Source organism: Cetorhinus maximus, chromosome 2 (genome assembly GCF_964194155.1).
Source record: "Cetorhinus maximus chromosome 2, sCetMax3.hap1.1, whole genome shotgun sequence".
Lineage (NCBI taxonomy): Eukaryota > Metazoa > Chordata > Chondrichthyes > Lamniformes > Cetorhinidae > Cetorhinus > Cetorhinus maximus.
The window spans coordinates 18660033-18679790 of NC_135880.1; the positions used below are offsets into that span (position 1 = coordinate 18660033).

Here is a 19758-nt window from a genome sequence, read left to right on the forward strand (position 1 = left end):
AACTCATCGGATAAACACTGTAGCAGCAACTCATGAACCAGTGCTTCTCTAACCTATCAGTTTTTGCGAGGATTTATTTCTATCTTGCTTCCCCTTGGGGGAAAAAAACAAAACTTTCAGGTTTTTTTTTTAATTAAATAAATTCTACGTTAAACATGCTCGCCGCTGGGCTAATTTTCCTCACAAAATCTGAAATACAAGGGGGACTCGTTGCCAAGAGCTGAGGCAGACTCTCTGGTCAATCTTCCCACGTAGTAATAAACAAGTCAATTTATTTCAAAGCGATTGATGCGTTTCTATAGTGGTGTGGGGGCTAAAGCTCTGAAGAAACGAGAAAGCCTTTTTTTTTTCTTCCAACTAGCGGAAGCGGTGAATGCACAAAAGCGCTTGTTTAATATATCTCGGGACGAAACACAAGATTTCTGATTTTATTTAGGACGAGCGCGATTAAGTTTCGCCGTGCCGTCATGAATTGCGGTGGCCCATGGCAGGTTTGGAGGGATGAGTAGTGGAGATGGGTGGGTGGGTGCGTGTTTTGCTCGGTTATATATTTCGTTAACGCGCAATTACGTCTTTGGGCAACAGTTTGTGCTCAGGCAGGTGCAATGGCGTTTAAAAATAAACGTGCATTTGATAATCGCAACGAAAAAAAAAATCAGGCACACCAAAACTTTGCACTTTGTCCATTTAACGGTTTGCTTTTCCAACAGGCAGCAAGATGCATTGAGTCAGGTATTGGATGGTGGCAGGAGAGAGCTTTAAGAGCCCAAACAGCTTACATTAAGCATTTTTAAGTGCATATATAGTATTTTTTTTATGTTGACTTTAAAATTTAGAGGTCAGCCTGGTAGCATTTCGAGTGGAATGTAAGTGGACATCAATCTGGGGCGGTGTATATGATGCTACAGTTTAATCCCCACAAGGGGCGCGGTTGACTGTCATTTCAGCGCCAGTGTTCTGTGGATGATATTCTGGCTGAGATGTTAACCCTCGCGCGTAGTAATTGTGGCAAGCTCCCATCAACCTGTTATTAAATAAAATGAAACAGGGTATTATTTTTTTGTTTTAAACAAAAACACAAATAAAACAGGTTTAATGCGTGGTTTTTTTAAGGGCCTGGGTCAGATGAACTGCAATAAATACCCAGGAGTTGTTGCAAGGCAGTGATGTGATTGTGATTTTGAAGGCAGGTTGAAAAGTTACGACCGTTTCGTTATCGATATATTTCCCCCCCCCCCCCCCCCATTGTATATACTGCAGAGTTTGCGGCGGAGGTTATTCGGTACTGAATTCTCATTTTCCTTGCAACTCCCGCCGCCGATACGGAATGCAAGTGACAATTTAATTGGAACAATCATAGGTTAAGGGAAGCAGAAAAAAAAAATCCGATTACGTGAAAATTAAAATTGAATGAAGGGCGCGACCATCATCAATCTGAAGGTAACACTCGGCATTTAGATTTTGCATTGGTTTTCGAGTGGTCTGATTCGGAACCGTTACAAGCCGAAGTTTATCCGACAGTGGATTTATCTTTAGTTTGCTATGTGGTGTCAGTGAGAAATAGGTTATGTTTCTGGTCCATGCGATCATCACGGTTCTTACAATCAGGCAGCGGCATGTACCCTAGAAGTGGGGTGGGGGTGGGGGTGGGGGTGGTGGTCTGGGGAGAGAAGTTTCCTGAAGCAAAGTAAGGTGTAAGCTCAAAGCAATCCCAGTCCCTAGAACATAACGAAGTGGTGAACAGTGATGGAAATAACATTTACCATGCAGGCTGTAAACAGCTGAGAGATACGGTGGCGTAGAGGCAGTGTCACTACACCGATAATCCAGGTAATGTGTTTGGGGTATCGGTTCAGATCCCACCATAGCAGCTGTTGGTATTTAAATTTAATTAATAAGTTCAATTCAATTAATAAATCTGGAATACGAAGCTAGTCTTAGTGCTGATGTCCAATAATAGCTATCACCGATCACATTCAGCCTCATCTGAATTGTGCCCAGCTCCCAGTGTCCCACTTTAGGAAGGATGTAAGAGGGTGCAGAAAAAATTCAGAAGAATGATTTTCGGTTGAGGAATGAAGATAGATTAGAGAAGTTAGGGCTATTTTCCTAAGGAGGTGGAGAAGAGATTTGATAGAGGCATTCAAAATCATGAGGGGTCTAGACAAAGTAGATAGGGAGAAAACTGTTCCCACTGGTGAAATGATCGAGAATGAGAGGGCACACCTTTAAACTAATTAACAAAAGTGATAGGAGGAGAAACTGTTCATGCAGTGAGTGGTTAGGGTTTAGAATGCGCTGCCTGAGTGGAGGCAGGTTCAATTGAAGCATTCAGAAGGGAATTAGACTGTGATCTGAAAAAGAAGAATGTGCAAGGTTACGGGACAAAGGTGGGGGAACGGTTCTAGGTGAGTTGCTCATTCAAAGAGCTGGTGCATACACAATGAGCCAAATGGCCTCCTTCTGCGTTGTAACAATTCTGTAATTCCTTGAACCTTGATCCTTAATTTAGTAAGCCAATCAGTTCAACAAATGCTGGCCTTGCCCCATAAAAAGATATACAGATGGATTGGAGATTTACAGTGCAGCTCTTTGGTCACTAATAGTAAAATCTCAGATTCGCAGAAGGGGGCCATTTGGCTCATCAGGTCTGCAAAAGCTCTCTGAATGAGCAATTTACTTAGTGCCATTCTCTTACCTTCTCCCCAAACATTGCTCCTTTTCAGATAACAGTCTAATTCCCCTTTGAATTCCACGATTGAACTTTCCTCTACCACACTCTCGGACAGTGTATTCCAGACCTTAACCACTCGACCAAGTCTCTTATAATGTCTATTGGGAGAATGGAATTTAGGACTTTACTTTTAAAAATTAAATTTGCGATTGATCTTTCTCCTAAAAAGCTAATGATTTAGTTTAGGTACTAATCTAAAGAATCACTTGTAAGGCAAAAGGATATGATAACTATCATATTGGATCTCCAGATGACAGAGTAAACTAGTTTTTAAGCTAAACTCATCATGCAGACCTGCAGATGTATGTCCCTGCTCAGATACATTTATTGGACCATGCATCCTATCACATTCCAGCCTCTTGTGGAGTTCCTCCCACAGGATGTTATATTTCAGTTTGCTTAATTCATTTAGTTATCAACTGATCTGATTTTGCAACTTAATGTTTCCACCCTGTGGGATACACAGGATGAAAATTTCCATGTATTTGAGCCCAGAGACACTCGCAATAGGGGCATAAAGGAAAGGTGGATGAAAATCTCAGGCGCAAATGTGTTAAGACATAATTATACTAAGCCCAAATTTCCTTGAATTTTTTTAATGCCCAATTCTCAACCCCGTGCCCTCTTGCATCTTTCAGTTTATTGACTTACACTGTTTTTAAATTGACCTGTAAATGTTCCGCTCTGCAAAGCCTTGCCCCAGGAAAATGCTCACCACTCCCCAATCCCCTGATAATGCTCACACACCTCCTGGCTCACCCTCAACCTCAGACCCTTCACCTCGAAGAAGGCTCATTCCTCATCCCTTCAACCCTAACAACGTTCAGCTCCCTTATCCCCAACAAAGCTTACCCCACTCCGTCCTAGTTTGCCTTCCACCCTCTCACCCCAAACAATGCTCATTCCTCTCCCCAGCCTCCAACCCCGACAATGTTGAATCTTCTGACATCGACTGGACAGGAGGCAGGGAGTCCGGAATTTCAAAATTTGTTAGAAAACTTGGAAGCAGTGTGAGCAATGATGACGATAGTGTAGAACTTCCAAAGGACATTCCTAGGTTGGTGGAATAGGTGGCAGGTGAAATTTAGTGCAAAGAAGTGTGAAGTGATCATTTTGGTAGGAAGAACACAGAGATACAATATAAGATAATGGGCCCAATTCTAAAGGGGGTGCAGGAGCAAAGGGACCTAGGTGTATATGTGCATAAATCATCGGAAGGTGGCAGGGCAGGTTGAGAGCTTGGCTAATAAAGCATACAGCATCCTAGACTTTATTAATAGGGGCATACAACATAAAAGCAAGGAGGTTATGTTAAAGCTTGTATAGAACACTGGTTTGCCCTCAACAGGAGTACCGTGTCTAGTCTGGGTACCACACTTCAGGAAAACTGTGAAGGCAAAGAGCGTAGAAAAGATTCACGAAAATGGTTCCAGGGAGGAGGAAATTCAATTATGTAGACAGATCGAGTTTGGGACTGTTTTCTTTGGAGAGAAGGTTGGAAGAAGTATACAAAATCAAGAGGGGTCTGAACAGAGTACTGTTCCTATTGCTGGAAGGATCGAGAACAAGAGAGCACAGATTTAAGGCAATTAGCAAAAGAAGCTATGGAGGCATGAGGGGAAAGCTTTTCACACATTATGTTTGGGATCTGGAATGCACTGCCTGAGATTGTGGTGGAGGCCGGGTCAATCGAGGCATTTAAGAGGGAATTGTGTTATCTGAAAAGGAAGAATGTGCAGGGCTACGGGGAGAAGGCTGGGGAGTGGCACCATGTAAATTGCTCCTTCAGAGAGCCAGCACAGACAACAGGCTGAATGGCCACCTTCTGTGCTGTAACCATTGTGTGTGGGAGTGCAGGAGGGGTGAGCGTGCTGTTGGTGGAGGGAGGGAGAAAAACAGGGTGGTGGGATATTGTCAGGAGGAGGGTGAGCAAGGGACTTTAGCATTGTCTTGGTGAGGTGGATGAGCATTGTTGGCCAGGTGCTGAACTGTGCTGGGGATGGGTGTATAGGGGTTGCCGTGGGTAGAGGAGTGTTTTGACATTCCAACTGATTTACTCAGAACTGCACTCCTGAGCAGGCTTTGCACCTGCTAGGAAAAGCTCTCAGTAAATCCATGTGAAACCCAGAGTAAGTATAGGACAAACAGCCCAGAGGTCTGCATGGATGTGGTCATCTCATCCTACTGCCATTGGATATTGTGCAGCATTCCAGGCAGGGATAAACCAGCAATCAGAAGTTTAGACTTACCACGTTAAATACTGTTTATGTGTATGCATCAAACTTCCTCGGGGCTCTGAGGCACCTCTCAGTTTGGGCTGTAAAATTCTGTCCTGTCGTGGCTGGGGATGTTTAAATGCAGCAAGCCATTTAAAAGTCCATGGACTTCGGCGGGACCATAAAATTCCACCCATTGAGTTATTCGCCACTCCCCACGTTGGAAGATCCCAAGGCCTTGTTTTTGCTAAAATTTGCAAATGTAAAATCTTCCGTTAATCAGCAGAATCTAACAGCTTAAGCGGCAACACACTCTAAAATGGAGGGGTGCTCAAGCTTTTGTCATTCAAGAGCTACCTGGGTGTCTATCAAATGCCCCAGGGGTCACACATAAAGTTTATATTCAATCTAAAAACAGTCCTTTCCAAAACTCCTTGCCCAATAAATTCAAACAGTGTAAAATAATGCAAATAAGACTAGAGTTGACTTGGAGGTCTGAATTACCAATGGTTAGGGTCGCAGATTGGATAGCCCTGCTCCAGGCAGAAATTAAATTGGTCTTTCTATTAAAGAAGTTAAGACACTGGGAACAGTTTTTAATTCCCTGCCTCAGTTTAAAAGAAATTATAAACTGACCATTTTGACCTTAAATGTATTTATGTGGCATGCAGTAAACAACTTTACGTTGAGAACATTTTAAAATAAATTCCTGAATAATTTAGTAGCCCATTTATCAGTGATCCTCCGTTTTTGTATATCGTATAGGATTCACTGAGCTTAAATGTTCTGTTATTAGCAAGATGGGAATGGCACATAGTAAAAAGCATACACCAGGATAGGACTTCAAAATTGTCTTTAATTATGTGCAACTTGACAAATTGTGCGCAGCACAAAATCTGACCCAAGAAACTGTAGAGCATCTTCTCTGTAGTTACCCCGTGAAAACTATAAGTAGATGGCTAGTGTATGTACTTACCAAAATTAACTTGCAGCCACTTTAACATAATGCATTTTGTTTCAACAGTGAATTCTTCTCCAATTGAAATCTTTCAATTGTGTGTGCTAATTTCTATGTTAATGAAGGTACATGCAGGGGCATTAAACCAAAATGTATTTTGCCAGTAAACTTTAAAGGTGTATCTTAAAATTATTCAAAATGAGCAAGTTTACAAATAAAATTAAATAGAATGCAGAATCAGACCCATATCACTACTTGTAGGGATTTTTTTTAGTAATTCTATAAAGCATGGAACAAGGTATTTATTATAAAACCATCTCACAAAATAAAAGCACTAGTTGCATTGTGAATTGCTAAAGTTTCAATATCCTCGAACGTTGTTAAAATAATTCTCTACAATAATCTCACTGTTAAAATTCGAAATTAAAATTTCTTTGTAAACATTCAGAAATAATATTGTAAAACTGAATAGATGATTTGACTTACTGCTGAATGCAAGATGCTTTTTGTATGACACAGAAAACAAAATATCAATTTGAGTTGTTTTTAATAAAAGTTATAAACCTCAAAGTACATATCATAATTAACAAATGTAAAAGAAAAAGTAAATATTTAATTCCATTAAATTAAGCATCCTTCCAGTCATTTTTATAAAATTCCTATACATTCATCGCCTTGAATCAAAAGATCTTTACTTCAATCTGTAAGTAGAGGCGAATACACTCACATTGAAAACACACACACTTGAAGAAGCCTCATATTTCAGGCATCTTCATTCTTCTCTGGCATAAAACTGCAGGTTTTAAAATCACATAAAGGGGAGGGTGGGAAACAAAATGTAAAATATTCCACTCTGGAGGGAAGTTTCCTCTGGGATGTGATACGTGTAACAAAGGTCATACCAATTTATATGAAAAAAGTCTATAATTCTCCCAGTGCACAGAGGAAAGCTTCTCCAGGACTATTCATAAGTCAACAAAAGGGTGCGAATAAAAATTACTCGAAACACACAGAACGTCTTGCAACATGAGTAAATCTATTTCTCAGCGCATGTGCCTAACCATTGACATATAGCAACTATCTCCAATCAAATATCAAAAAACATGGTTTATTGCTGCTTAAATACCAGCAGTATAAAATATTGAAATATTTGATACAAAGGCTGATTAAAAATGCAAGTTGGTATACCGCTGTATCTTTTAGTAAAACTGAATTTTCTGAAAAGCAAATAGTCTATACAGGATTGTTTAAGAAATGGTGCCCTGTAATAACACATAGGATTTTAAAAATTAATTTTGTTGCAGTCTATGTCTCAAATTATCAAGTTTTCACCACTTTCCTGTTGCTGTTAATCATATGGTAAAATCTGTAAACTTCACTGATGCTTGATGATCAGATTTCCTGTGCAGCTGGTTGCATATTGAAGCTATTTTTCTTACCATCATTTTCAGTAAAACCATAAGACATCAGGTTGGTTATATAATTTAAAAAATGTACTTATCAAATACTATAGAATCAGGGGATACCTTTTCACATTGCAAAAAGATCCCCGATCATAGTGAGAGCACAGCAACTTTTTTTTTTAAAGACACACAAAATTAATGTGCAACCAATTCAGTGGGAGAGATTTCGAGGATAATTAGTTAATTTGTCCTGATGAGTACAAGAAGCAAAACCTCAACAGCACGTTTCATTTTTAGTTCTTAAATCGTTTCACCAAAAAGATGCAGTTGATTTAAAATAACTTTCAGTGCATTAAAACAAAATGAGGATTGGAGATGATTACACTCCGATTTATATGCTTGTTTAAAAAAAACATTCCCTGCATTGTAGACGCATTACTACATCTGAATCTTGCATAAAGCAGCAAAATGAAGCTGTAAAACAGGAAATTCAATTCCCTGTTAGAACTGTGGTGAAGTGAATGGGTTTATTATTTCTGATAGGCCCTACGGTACCAGGACATGCAGCATTCTAGGGCTAATCACACTGCTTCTACTCCAAGTACCATGAGGATGGAATCAATCATAATGGAATGGGGTTCCCTGGTAAGTATTTTGTTCAGTATTTTGGGGAACACAAAACAATTTGCAGCTTGAAAAAGCTGCGCCTAATTTTTGGACGTCAGTTCACCAGCAGGTTTTAGTTAAGTTGAAGTGAAGGCAACCCTAAGTTACAGAAAGTTAATTCTAGAGTCTTTTGCCAAACTTCAAAATAAAACAGAAAGCTAAACTTCTCGAACAGTGCCACAACAGTTTTTTAGTTGGAAGATGGATACACAAGATTAGAGTAAAACCCTGATTATATTATTGACAAAATGGATTACAAAAGTTGACCAGTTCCTTCCATATTTCATTAAAGCAGTCAGTATGAGGGTCAAAACTGCAGGGAAGTTTTTTTGTGTATGTGCCATGTTAAAAAAAACTGCAAATGCATTCTTTATAAACACATTACTATTTTGCTACACATGGAGCACACATAAAGGGCGGCCTCTGCTTGTGTTCACCAACCCTTAAGTTTCCTCCAAATTATTTTAATGGGTGAAAAATCAGAAACTGGCCAGTGCAGAGAGAAAATCTTTGGCCAAAGTCTTCTCCAAAACACTATTTTGACAATCGAGTGGAAGAATATGCCTGGGAGGAAGGAAGGTGACTTAGGGCCTATGGTTCTCAAAGCCTTCCATCACTGGGGGTGCTCCCACCTCATTTTTCAGTCTGCAGTAGACTAATAGATAGAGATTGGTTGCTAATGATTAGTCAACAACTCTATTATTGTTGCATCATGCAACTAACAGGATGGTAAGCAATTCCTATGCTTTTAATATAAAACCTATTTTTTGGTAACGTTATATACAATCTATCAACAAAAGATTATGTAAAAAAATAAACTTATTCAAGGCTAACTAAAACTACATTTGGAAATTAAAAAGCGATTCCCCCCACCATTATATTATTTTGCATCCAGGGGCTAGATTTTCAGAAGACTGCTACCTGTAATACATGATAGCAGCAATTGTCAGAGACAAATATAGAATAAACTTATATATACAGAATATTCAATTAAGATAATTCTACAATGAATTCCTGTGCAAAAGAGCAGTTACCTACTTACAATTCAACTCAAATACATTTCATTTATAGCAACATTTAGATTAACATTTTTTTTAAAAAAAGAGTCTGTAAACAGCACTGAAAAGATCATCCTATGTTTTGATAATAAATGTTTGTACCGAATTGAGTCATTTGAAAAGTGGCTTATTGAACATTTTCTGTTATTCTTTGAACTTTTTATTTGTATTTCTGCAATGCAGCACTGAAAAAACTAAGTCATGATGAATTTTCAATCAGATTTTCGTGACTCCCCTGAAAGTACCACCTTCTTGGCTGATACAGAGAATCCTCAGGTCAGTGTTTTGGGCAATGGTTTTATATAGGGAAGCAGGCCTTGCAAAACAGCAACCATCTTCCACCACTGCTACTTCTCAAGGATACTACATTGTGTCAGTTGACATCTCCCACCATTTGCCTTTTTAATTCAACACTTACGCTCGTGTCATTGGCAACCAATACAGCTGAAGGAATGTGTGTGTCGGGATCTTAAAATTACCAGGAAAAGTAAAGGTGAGTACTGATGAGTCAAATTATTCTTGCCCTCCAATTTTTGTAAAATGCAACGTAGCATAAATTTTCCTGCCCCCGTGATGGCAGGCTGGGAGGAGGGGGTGTGAGAGAAAATAAGGGTCATGTCTGGACTGGACCTGATGCACTCTCACTGCTAGGAACTTTCCTTGGGCTGACATGGATCAGCTGCTTGCTGCATGGAGGTGGGCAGCTGATTTACATACTTAAGGTCCCAATTAGGGGTGAACTTGCAACCTCGCCGACATTTTGCCAGTGGCAGAACGGCACCACACTGTGTGTGGAAGCTGCCAGCTCATTGTAGGTGGCCTCCCAGGCTGATGTAGGGTGGGGTGAGGGGAGATGTCATCAGAACTGGAGGCTCCATGCCCCAATACTGAGGCTACAGGCATGAAAAACTGCACCCCCCCAGCCCACAAGTATACCTGGAGGGCTTTCCTCTTCATTTCAAGGGGTCTATCATTTTCCATATAGAAGCATCCACATGATCCCCAACCTGCCTGAGTAGCACCCACCTCTCCTGGTGGGTCTGCTGAGACGCCAGAGCTGCTAGCTCACTGATCAGGCCGGCAGCATTGGGAGCCAGTCCATCATCCTTAATTGGACAGCAAGCCCACTTGCCTCTGGGGAGATTACTGACCCTGTCCCTGCTGTTGACAAGTGCGGGTTCGGGACCCCCTATTTGGTCCTGACCTTGGAGTCCCGAAGCGCATGGGAAAATTCAGTCCCCCACAAATAAAGACCCAGATAAGCTTGTTCTCTAACTATAGAGCAGCTAGCCTACCTCTCAGGTGGGAGTTTTTCGATTTTCTGACACATCTGAATGATGTTGCCTAGCTGTTGCTCAATGTGGGTCTAATTGTGGCCATTTTGTGCTGAGGATTGTGCATTGTGCTCACTGAGGACAAGGTTCAGGCTGCCAAAACCCACGTTACATGGAACCCCTCAGCCAACCAAAAGACTTGTACTTATTAGTTTAATCTAGGTAGAAACCCAGGTTCCAGAGAAAGTATGGGGTGTTTTCACCAAATATACTACCTAAATATTATTTTTCCATTAGTCGTTGGTGCACTGTGTCTTTCATGCATCAAAACAGTAATTTATCTACTTCAACCTATAAGCGTACCAATGATAATTAGTAACGAGGCCATTGGAACATTAGAATGATATTGAGTTCTCATTATGGAAGCAGAAACAAATCACATGGAAAGGAAACAGAGACCATTTCCAGTGCATTATAGAGGAGTAATTAAAAAAAGATCATTTTGGACCCTTATCCTCCCCCCTGAGCTTCTGTTTTTTCCCTAAATCCAATAACTCTGCACTACATAAATCACTCCTTGATGGATTATATATCAGTGACATGTGCAGGAGCTGTAATCCAGGTGGTAAAATCCTAAATTACTTTTTGCCTTCCTCCTTCTAGTGGTTGTAGGAGTGCCTTGCCTTGCATGCACATGTAGCTAACGGAATACATGTAAAAACTGATAAAGCAGCAAGGGACGCTTTAGCAGAAGGGTTTGTGCAACAAACTGATGTTTCTGTTGCATAAAAGATAATCTTTAGACACCTGGCTTCAACTTTGCAATAGGAAATATTTTCAAAAATCAGTTTTTATCTTCTTCCAACATGTCTCTCCTCTTCTCAGATTGACACCATGTGAAAGTATGGATTCTGTGAAAGATGGCCATTATTTACGTGCGAGGTTTGATCCTGACTGCATGAAGGCTATTCAACTGCATGGGGCACCACAGCCAAGTCTGACCCTGTCCTCAACCTTCAGAAGCACACAAGTCAACAAGTGCTAGGCGCTGAATCATGGAAACTCTGGCTGAGTTTCCCTTAGCTAGCATAAGGCCTCCAAAGCCCATTTTAATATGCTTGCACTCCCACTATGGCCGAGAACAGCTAACCCAGCACAGACCAAGCATCAAATGTGGAATCCTTCATGACCCTGCCCGGTTTGGTTACTCACTGAACAAGGTGATTTTCTTGCATCCAACAAGAACCAACTTAAATAATAACTGGCTTAAGCACTGGGCTACATGTTACGTGACCCGGCGGGAATGTTTTCGGTGGGGGGGCACGTAAAATAGGGTGAGTGCCAACCCCACCATCTTCCCGCCTACCCCTGAACTCACCCACATAAAGTGGCAGGTGGGTGGGCATCAAAATCGGCAGCCTGCCTGCAATATTTAAATAAATAATCAAGGGTCAATTGAGCTTGCTAACAAGCCACTTGACCCAGATAATACGCTGCTCACGCCATAACATGTTTGGCGTGGGCAGTCGGGCAGGAGTGGGCAGGCTGTCTTTATACAAAACGATTTAAAATGGTGAGAAGGAAGCAGGGCTACTATCTTCAAGGGGTGCCCTTTGCGCATTGGGGGGGCAGCCCTCCCCCAAGATACCGACACGCTCGCCAAAACGCACCACCACCAGCTCCCTTCTTAAACTGCCCAAACCCTCCCCGTCCAATACCCAAGTCTTGCCTGCTCCAGGATCCACTGTGCTTTCTTCTTGGGTCTGTTTGCAGTTCAGGCAGTACCCATTAATGCGCTCTTGGCGCTGCTGCCCCTGCGGGGAAGGCTTACTTCCCAGTGAGGGGCAGGAGTCCTATTGGCAGGCTTTTTAGCCCGCCTGCAGCATGTAATGGCTGTGGGGTGGGCCGGCGTGGAGCAAGTCGGCTCCACGCCGGCTTTGCTTCCAGGAAGGGCGACACATCCACCTCACCAACCCCTGTAATCTGCAGCTCACTGTATCACAAGATTGGTTTGAATGAACATCTCTACTTCCTAGTGTGCCAATACCTCAGGATAACTTTCTATTAAAATAGCACTATGGTGAAAAGCCAAGATAAATAAAAGTAGATGTTTAAAGAGAAGCAGAGGAAAAATGCGTTTTAAGAAGTTTTAAATAGGATTTCATAAAAATTACTTGTCAATCAAGCATTCTTTAAACCAGCGCACGTAACTTGATAAAGTTTCAAAGATGTTTTGATAACAGTTAAAATAGTGTTCTTTCATGACAGGATACTAAATGTGAAAATAGATCTTCTGTAAGTACAATCTGGGTAGCAGATCACCCCATAGAAAAAAAGTATTGGTGTTCTAACTACCTCATATGTCAAAGACTGCATAACAAAGTGCTTTTTTTTGCTTCTACAACATAAAAGTTCTAACTCAATAAAGAGAAAATAGTCACCTAATTTGTACAGAGAAAAATCTTTTAGTTAAAATACTTCACAATAAAATTATATAAATCTCTTATTTTGCAATATTTACACACATTACATGCATTAAAAAAAGGGGGAAAAAAAGAGTTGGGGGGTTCATAATCCCACTTAATTTGTAAACCCAACCACCAATTTCTAATGCTTTTGTAGTCCTTATACTTTTATGCCAGTTTTAGATTAAGCTATTTCCCAAACTGCTGCATCAGACCATTGGCACTACTATATGCAACTCATGATAACTAAAATAATATAAAACACAAACGGGTATTCAGTTAGCAAAGTGCTAACAATGGCAAGATGGAAAGCAAAAAGGATCTGACTGTACACAGAGGTTACAATGGCCAGCACTAAAATAATCCTCGTGTCTACAAAAGGCCAATATACTTCATTGTGCAACTTTATAGGTTTGACCTTCATGTTCTGCAAGTGTTGTTAATGATGCTTTTAGGCAGCTACATGACCAACAAGGTAGATATTGTCATATAGATGTCCTACAAAATCCTCACTAATATTGTGGGCAGCCCGACGAGTGTTCCGGATGAATTCCCGTTTGGACATCTTGTTCTTCACATGTGGACTATTCAAATCGATGGAAAGCAGGATCAAAGAATAGCAAAGTACATAAACAGCATCTGTATAAAAGAAACAGAACTTGTAGTCAATTATACGACATTAGATAGTGCAATTTGGATAATCCTGTCATTAGCAAGACAGCAATTCAATGTTGTGCAGTTGGATCTCTATAGAAACATATTAGACAAAGGCTTATTTTTCCATTTAATCAACAGATGCTACCTGTTCACTTTGGCAGTGGAAGTCAGAATCCAGTTATTTATCTTACTGACACTTTAAAAATAATCCTCTAATTTCCTATAGAACTTAACAAAAAATCTTTTGTCACTCTTGTTTAAATTATATCAGAGCAGGAATAAACTGGATGTTAGACAGTTCTTCTTTTCCCAGGGATTAGTGAGCCTCTGGAATGTGTTGGCAGCTGGTGTAATGGGTGATGACTCTCTGCATGCCTTCAAAAAGAAAGCAGTGGTAGTTGTTGACTGGGCCAGACAGCAAATGCATCATACAGAAGGCAAGTGTCTGGTCCATCTAACCTGTCACACACAAATGCAATGCCTTGAGCATCACAAAATATAGACGGGGCACCCCAGCCGAAAGCTATGCAATCTCCAGGAAGAGACAAGAAAACAGGATGCCATTCTATCCTGGTCAATATTGCACAGTTCCTACCATTTATAAAACAGCTGCATTTAAATATCAGCTTTAATGTAGTTCCAAGGCACTTCATAGAGGCATTATCAAACAGAATTTGACACTGAGCCATGGTGACCAAATGAATGGCCAAAAAGTAGGTTTAAAGGAGGAGAGGGAAATGGAGAAGTTTAGGAGGAAATTCTGGAGTTTAAGATTTAGCATACAAGATGCTATAATTAGTATAAAACAAACACTAAAGGACAGGTTCCACATATCCAGTGGGGAGTAATGCTCACAAGGAGGACATTGTAGAAAATTGAGGGTTCACTGTGCATAATTTTAGGTCAAGCCTTTTAATCTGCAAAATTTCACAGGTTATGTGCCTGGGATGTACTTCTGGCAAGTCCTGCTCCCCACTAGCAGTGAGGAATTGAACCGTATACATCTTCACATGTACACACACCTGAAGAAAGTTAGCTTACCCAAATTCAGCAGCATAGAATCATATAGCATAGATGGGGGAAACTTCTTTCCCCATCCTGCTCATCCCATGCTTTTGCCCACAACTCTGCAAATTTTCCCCTGATCAAAATCTTAAATGAAAAAGCCTAAGCAACTGTATAAAACATTGACTCATGATATAGGAATTTTGTAAGTAATAGTCACCGCACTTGTTAATTAATTATGTGAAGGAAGTGCTTTGAGGCATTCTAACAGTGCAGTGAAGTGCTACCTAAATACAAGTACCAGTATGTATTTTTAAATGTTTTTTACATTGTTAAATAATTGATACTGATCATAAAAATAGGCACAAGGTAATACTACAGGTCGCTTAAAATGATGGCATAAGCTAAAGGGGTAAAATTAAAGCAGTTTAGCATCACTTGAACCCTGGGAAGCATTAAACTCTGGTTCCTGGATGGAAGTGTCCATAATGTCAAGGCAGTACTCAACTGCATATGGCACCAAGGCAGCAAGCAAAGTTGAGGTCAACGAGGGTCGAGGGGAAAACTTTTCAATGGCCAGAGTCATACAGGACAGGCAGGAAGAGAGCTAAGATTGCTGAAGGGCAATCGTTGTAGCCCCAGGATCTCGATGCAGCAGTTTGTCAGGATAGCATCTTCAGCTCAAGCACCTTCAGAATGCTGACGAGCCCACTGTGGGCTCCATTCACAAACAGCTCATGCCAACCTGCAGGTGGAACCGGGACTGACAACTGGCCGGCAATATTCATGTCATAACAAATAATTCTAACTTGTTTTACAATTTCTAACACAAATTAGGAGGTCTGGCATTCAGCTTTATTCTACTTTGGTGCCTTTAAAAAAAATCAGATGGTAAGCATTATGGCAGCTTAGTGCTATGGTTTAAACTGTTCCAATATTGAAAATATGAAATAGAATTCAAAGCACTGTATCCAGGTTAGCTTTAAACTCACTGGGCTGATTTTACATAGAATTGACAGCGCATTAACAGGCTGTTTGACCCAAGTGTTCCACATGAGGTTTTGAAGCTTTATTGACTAAAGAAAAACTCAAAATATTGTTCAGTGCAGAACCTGAACATTGTTTCTCCAGTTCACAATGAATGAAACCCACAGACTAATTCCATGTCATTGATAGGTTTAATAAAAAGTAGTTTAATCAATAAATTATTTTTTTTTAAACTCAGCTATTATAGGAGTACTGATACTACTTGGCTCCCTATTAATATATTAATAATTAATCCTATGACTTTATTTGAGCTTATAGCTTGTGCCTTTTCATCCTCATACTGAGAAGACCACTTACAATTCCTTGATAAGCTGCCCCTGTGTGCAAGGTCCCGCCAATGGCCTGGGTCTCAGAAAATTCTGTCCATATTCCTCACGTATTTAACCATTCAGTGATGTTCATTCCTTACTATTTTAAGTTGACCAAGCATTCTTGTATCAATATGCTATGCTCTTAATGTAAGAAACTGTAATTAGTCTGTTCCTTGGGTTTGAGTTTAATTCAGGAGTCAATAACGAACTTGATTGAAAAGTGCTACTCCCAAATATGCACCGATGTGAAGGAATTCTGGTTGTGCATTACCAGAGAAATGGTAACATAACTCCAGATGTAAATCCTGATCAGGTTTCAGAACACACTAAAACCAACCCTCACATCAGTTAAGCTCGAAATTGTGTGGTGTGCAATCATTGGACACTTGCACAAGCACTTTATAAATTTACTTCAGAAACTTTTGAGCATTACCTATACCATCTGCACTGAAACTATTATATATTTATCTAGAGGGAGCTTTCCTCCCCAACTGAAGGGTTCTAGATCCAACATACATGTGCAGAGGTGTCCCTGGGCGGCAGAATGTAGAATGCAACACAACTTGGGCATTGGCAACTGACTGATTAGTGCACTCTAATCACAGAGTAAGAATCAGATTACACATTAGAGCTGTCTATACAGTTGGTTATTTAGTATGAGTTGTGCCGTTATTGGTATACATCGAACACTCTATAAAATAGTACAACTTGTTTTCCCTATTTCAGTGAATGATGAATAAGTTGTTAGAAAGCTTAATCACTCTTAACTCAGCCTTGGAAAAATATGCATACGTCATGATCAGTTTATCCAAGAAGGCAAAGCTTAAACAAAAACAGCAAGGTCGAGAGACTTTTCCTTGTTTCTGAGATTGCAAAATGTCACCGGCATCCTGCATCTTGCGCATTCTTTTTCATTAATGAGTAGCTGGTCTGAATTCCAAAAACACTCAGGAGCTGCAAAGAGCTAATGAGATCATGTTTATACAATCTCTGCAGGAATTCAAGCCAAATTCTTTGGCCCAGGCCTTTGCAAAGTCTGGTGGAACTCTACAGGCTAAGGTAGGTTGTAAAAGGTCAAAGGTTATTACCTGGGCTTAGGCCAAGATCTCTGGTAACAGCAGGGTTACAAGCACAGAATCGTTGCGAAAATTTGGTGATTAGAGTCTCCAGGTACTCGCCACGTTCTTCAGGAGCATGGATGTGCCGAAAGAACTCTCTCAGTGCATTAGGTAGGAACTGGTTGCTGAAATTGTGCAGCGTCACAAGCTCATCTAACACGTCCCTCCTAGAGAAAGTAAAGGTTTGCAGCGGTAAGAGAAACATTCATGGCTTTTGTGATTTAGGACCACAAAAGTAAATCAAATATACTTCCATCAGCTCAGACAGTCGCTGGCATCAGGACTGGAGAGCTGGCTGGCTGAGTTAGCGAAATTAAAAAAAAGAGATGCTCAGTGAGAAAAATTAAGGTACGGGAAGTAGAAGAGCCAGTGAGCACAGCATAGGGAAAAAAATTAAGCATATGCGTAAGTACTGCTGATGTAACTGAAGGCAGGATCATAGGAAAAGAATAGGCCATTCAGCCCCTTGAGCCTGTTATACCATTCAATTAGATCATGGCTGGTCTGTATCTTAACTCCATCTACCTGCTTGGTTTCCACAAAACCTACCAGCAATGTGGGTGTACCTACACCACATGGACTGCAGCAGTTCAAGAAGGCAGCTCACCACCACCACCTTAAGGGCAACTAGGGATGGGCAATAAATGCTGGCCTAGCTAGCAAAGTCCACATCCCATGAATAAATAATAAAAAAATATCCTCGTCAACAAAAATCTGTCACTCTTAGTTGCCAAATTTTCAACCGACCCACAGCTTTTGAAGGAACGATTTCCAGATTTCCATTCCCCCTTATGTGAAGAAGTGCTTTCTGACATTACTCCTGAATACTCTAGCTCTAATTTTAAGGTTATGCCTCCTTGTTCTGGACTCCCTACCAGAGAGAATAGTTTCCCTTTCAGGAGCTGAAGTAGCTAAAGCTACTTCAGTCTTATCAGAATAATGTGGAAAATGTATGTCAGGTTTGGAGCCTGGTGGGAAAAAACTCCATTTTATTAGAAGAGTGATGGAGAGTAGAGGAAGAATTTCAGAGGTATTGAAACACGAGTGTGCTAGGGGAGGCCTAAGCTCCCAAGCGAGAAGGACGCAGGGGTGCTGATTATATGCTCACACAGAAACGAAAAGCACCAAGAGTATGGAAAATCAAGGTTTGCAGACTCTTTTGGAAAACTTTATGCAGGTCTTTCAGTGTGGGGGAAAAAAAATTATGTTAACAAACTTTGTATATCAGCTGAGAAAGCTAAGGTGCTAAGCTTGAGGGAAAGGCTTGATGGAAGAAATGATCAAAAGAAAAATGTCAGAGTGATTCAAAGGGGAAAGAAGATACAGTAGTGAGTAGACACAGCCCTGAAAGTAAGGACTGCATCATGAACAGGAAAAAGTGTAATAGAAACACTGAAAGCAGGGAGCTTAAAGATGCAAAAAGGAAGATGAAAACCTTTTAAGGGTCTCAAAATATACAATATACTCTGAACACAAAGAAGAACAGAAGGATGAATGGTTACTAAAGAGGGTGGATGCTGATGGCAAGGAGGTGAAGGTGGTAGAAGAGGTTGGATAATTTGGCAGAGGAAGAAGTGAAAAAGAGATGAAGGTTATAAGGTGCGTTAAGCGTTGGTGTTTACTGATAAATTGTGGAAAAAATTTGAGAGTAAAAGCTATATCAGTGGATATGGGAGAATTTATGAAGCGAGTGCCAAGTCAATGCTTGAACATGGTGCTCTGAACTGGACTTTGAATGTGGCACAGAGCCAGAGGCTGGATGTTTTTGGCATGTACTGCGTGTGGGAGTTTCTGGATAACAGCCAGGACCACAGAATGATCGATATTGAAGGCTGGAACGGTTTGTGTGCAGCAACAGAGCCAATTTAGGTGAAATGCTAGTGAATGTTATTATAAGGACTGAGGATCAATATTCCAAGGAGGAATGTGTCTTAGCTGGGAAAAGGCCAAGTAGAATGCTGAAGCTGAAATAATGAGACTGTGTTTGAAAATATTTGAATGGAAGAGTGACCATGTGACTCACTGGTGGAGATGACGCACAATATGATGGCAAGTAGCTTTATTACTGTAATATTAACGTGAGCACAAAACCTTTAAAATTAAAATAAACTTTTACTCACTGCACTTCCCATTCCTGCTCTCATCATTTCTTATTGCAATTTAGAATATCTTTAATATTGTAATTAGCATTCCAACATTACAAATATGTGAGCTGACGACCTAAAAATTGCCAATACAAGTATTTTCCCAGGATATATCTTGCATTCACTACACTGAAATTGCTTAATATATTGTGTACCTATGGATGAAAAGGTCACCTAAACCCACTCAAGGCTGCAAGAATTTATCTGGTTTATATGGATGCTGATGGCAAAGAGGTGAAGGTTGTAGAAGAGGTTGTATAATTTGGCAGAAGACCAGGAAATTTCAGGTTCAATTTCTAATGCTGAGATAGCCAGTGCTACAAAATAGCCTCAGTGTGCCAGTTTGAAAATCAACCAGAATTACTCCTTCTGAATGGTGTTCAGCTTATTAAGTCAATGTGCATGCATACATGTGGATGTGCATACACCAATATATGATAGGTGAGAACAGAATTAAATTCGACGTGATGTCTCTGTGATCAAGGTGTATTTCCTACTCACTGTCCAGGCTTATGACAGAGTAATGTCATCAGGATGAGGTACTGGACTAGGAACCATGAAACTGCACCCCAGCAAGCAGGGGATGTGCAGGAGGAAATTGGCGAGGAGGGGGAAAGAAAATAAAGGGCTATCTAGAAAGCTAAATAATGATAGAGAAATCTAGCTTGAGTTAATAACAGGACTGGATTAAAAAAAAAGAGA

At 40.4% G+C, this 19758-nt stretch overlaps 1 protein-coding gene across 3 annotated transcripts in view; it reads right to left on the bottom strand.

The window, feature by feature from the left end:
• Positions 1–8592: 8592 nt before the first annotated feature.
• Positions 8593–19758, bottom strand: part of fbxo8 (F-box protein 8) — a 67088-nt gene continuing 55922 nt past the window's right edge. For all 3 annotated transcript variants that reach the window (XM_078561618.1, XM_078561608.1, XM_078561626.1), the window contains 2 exons: positions 16883–17079; positions 8593–13413 (listed from right to left, as the gene is read on the bottom strand). In XM_078561618.1, coding sequence (XP_078417744.1) covers positions 13226–13413; positions 16883–17079 — 385 coding nt within the window. In that variant the 3' untranslated portion in view covers positions 8593–13225. The remainder of the gene's footprint in view (positions 13414–16882; positions 17080–19758) is intronic.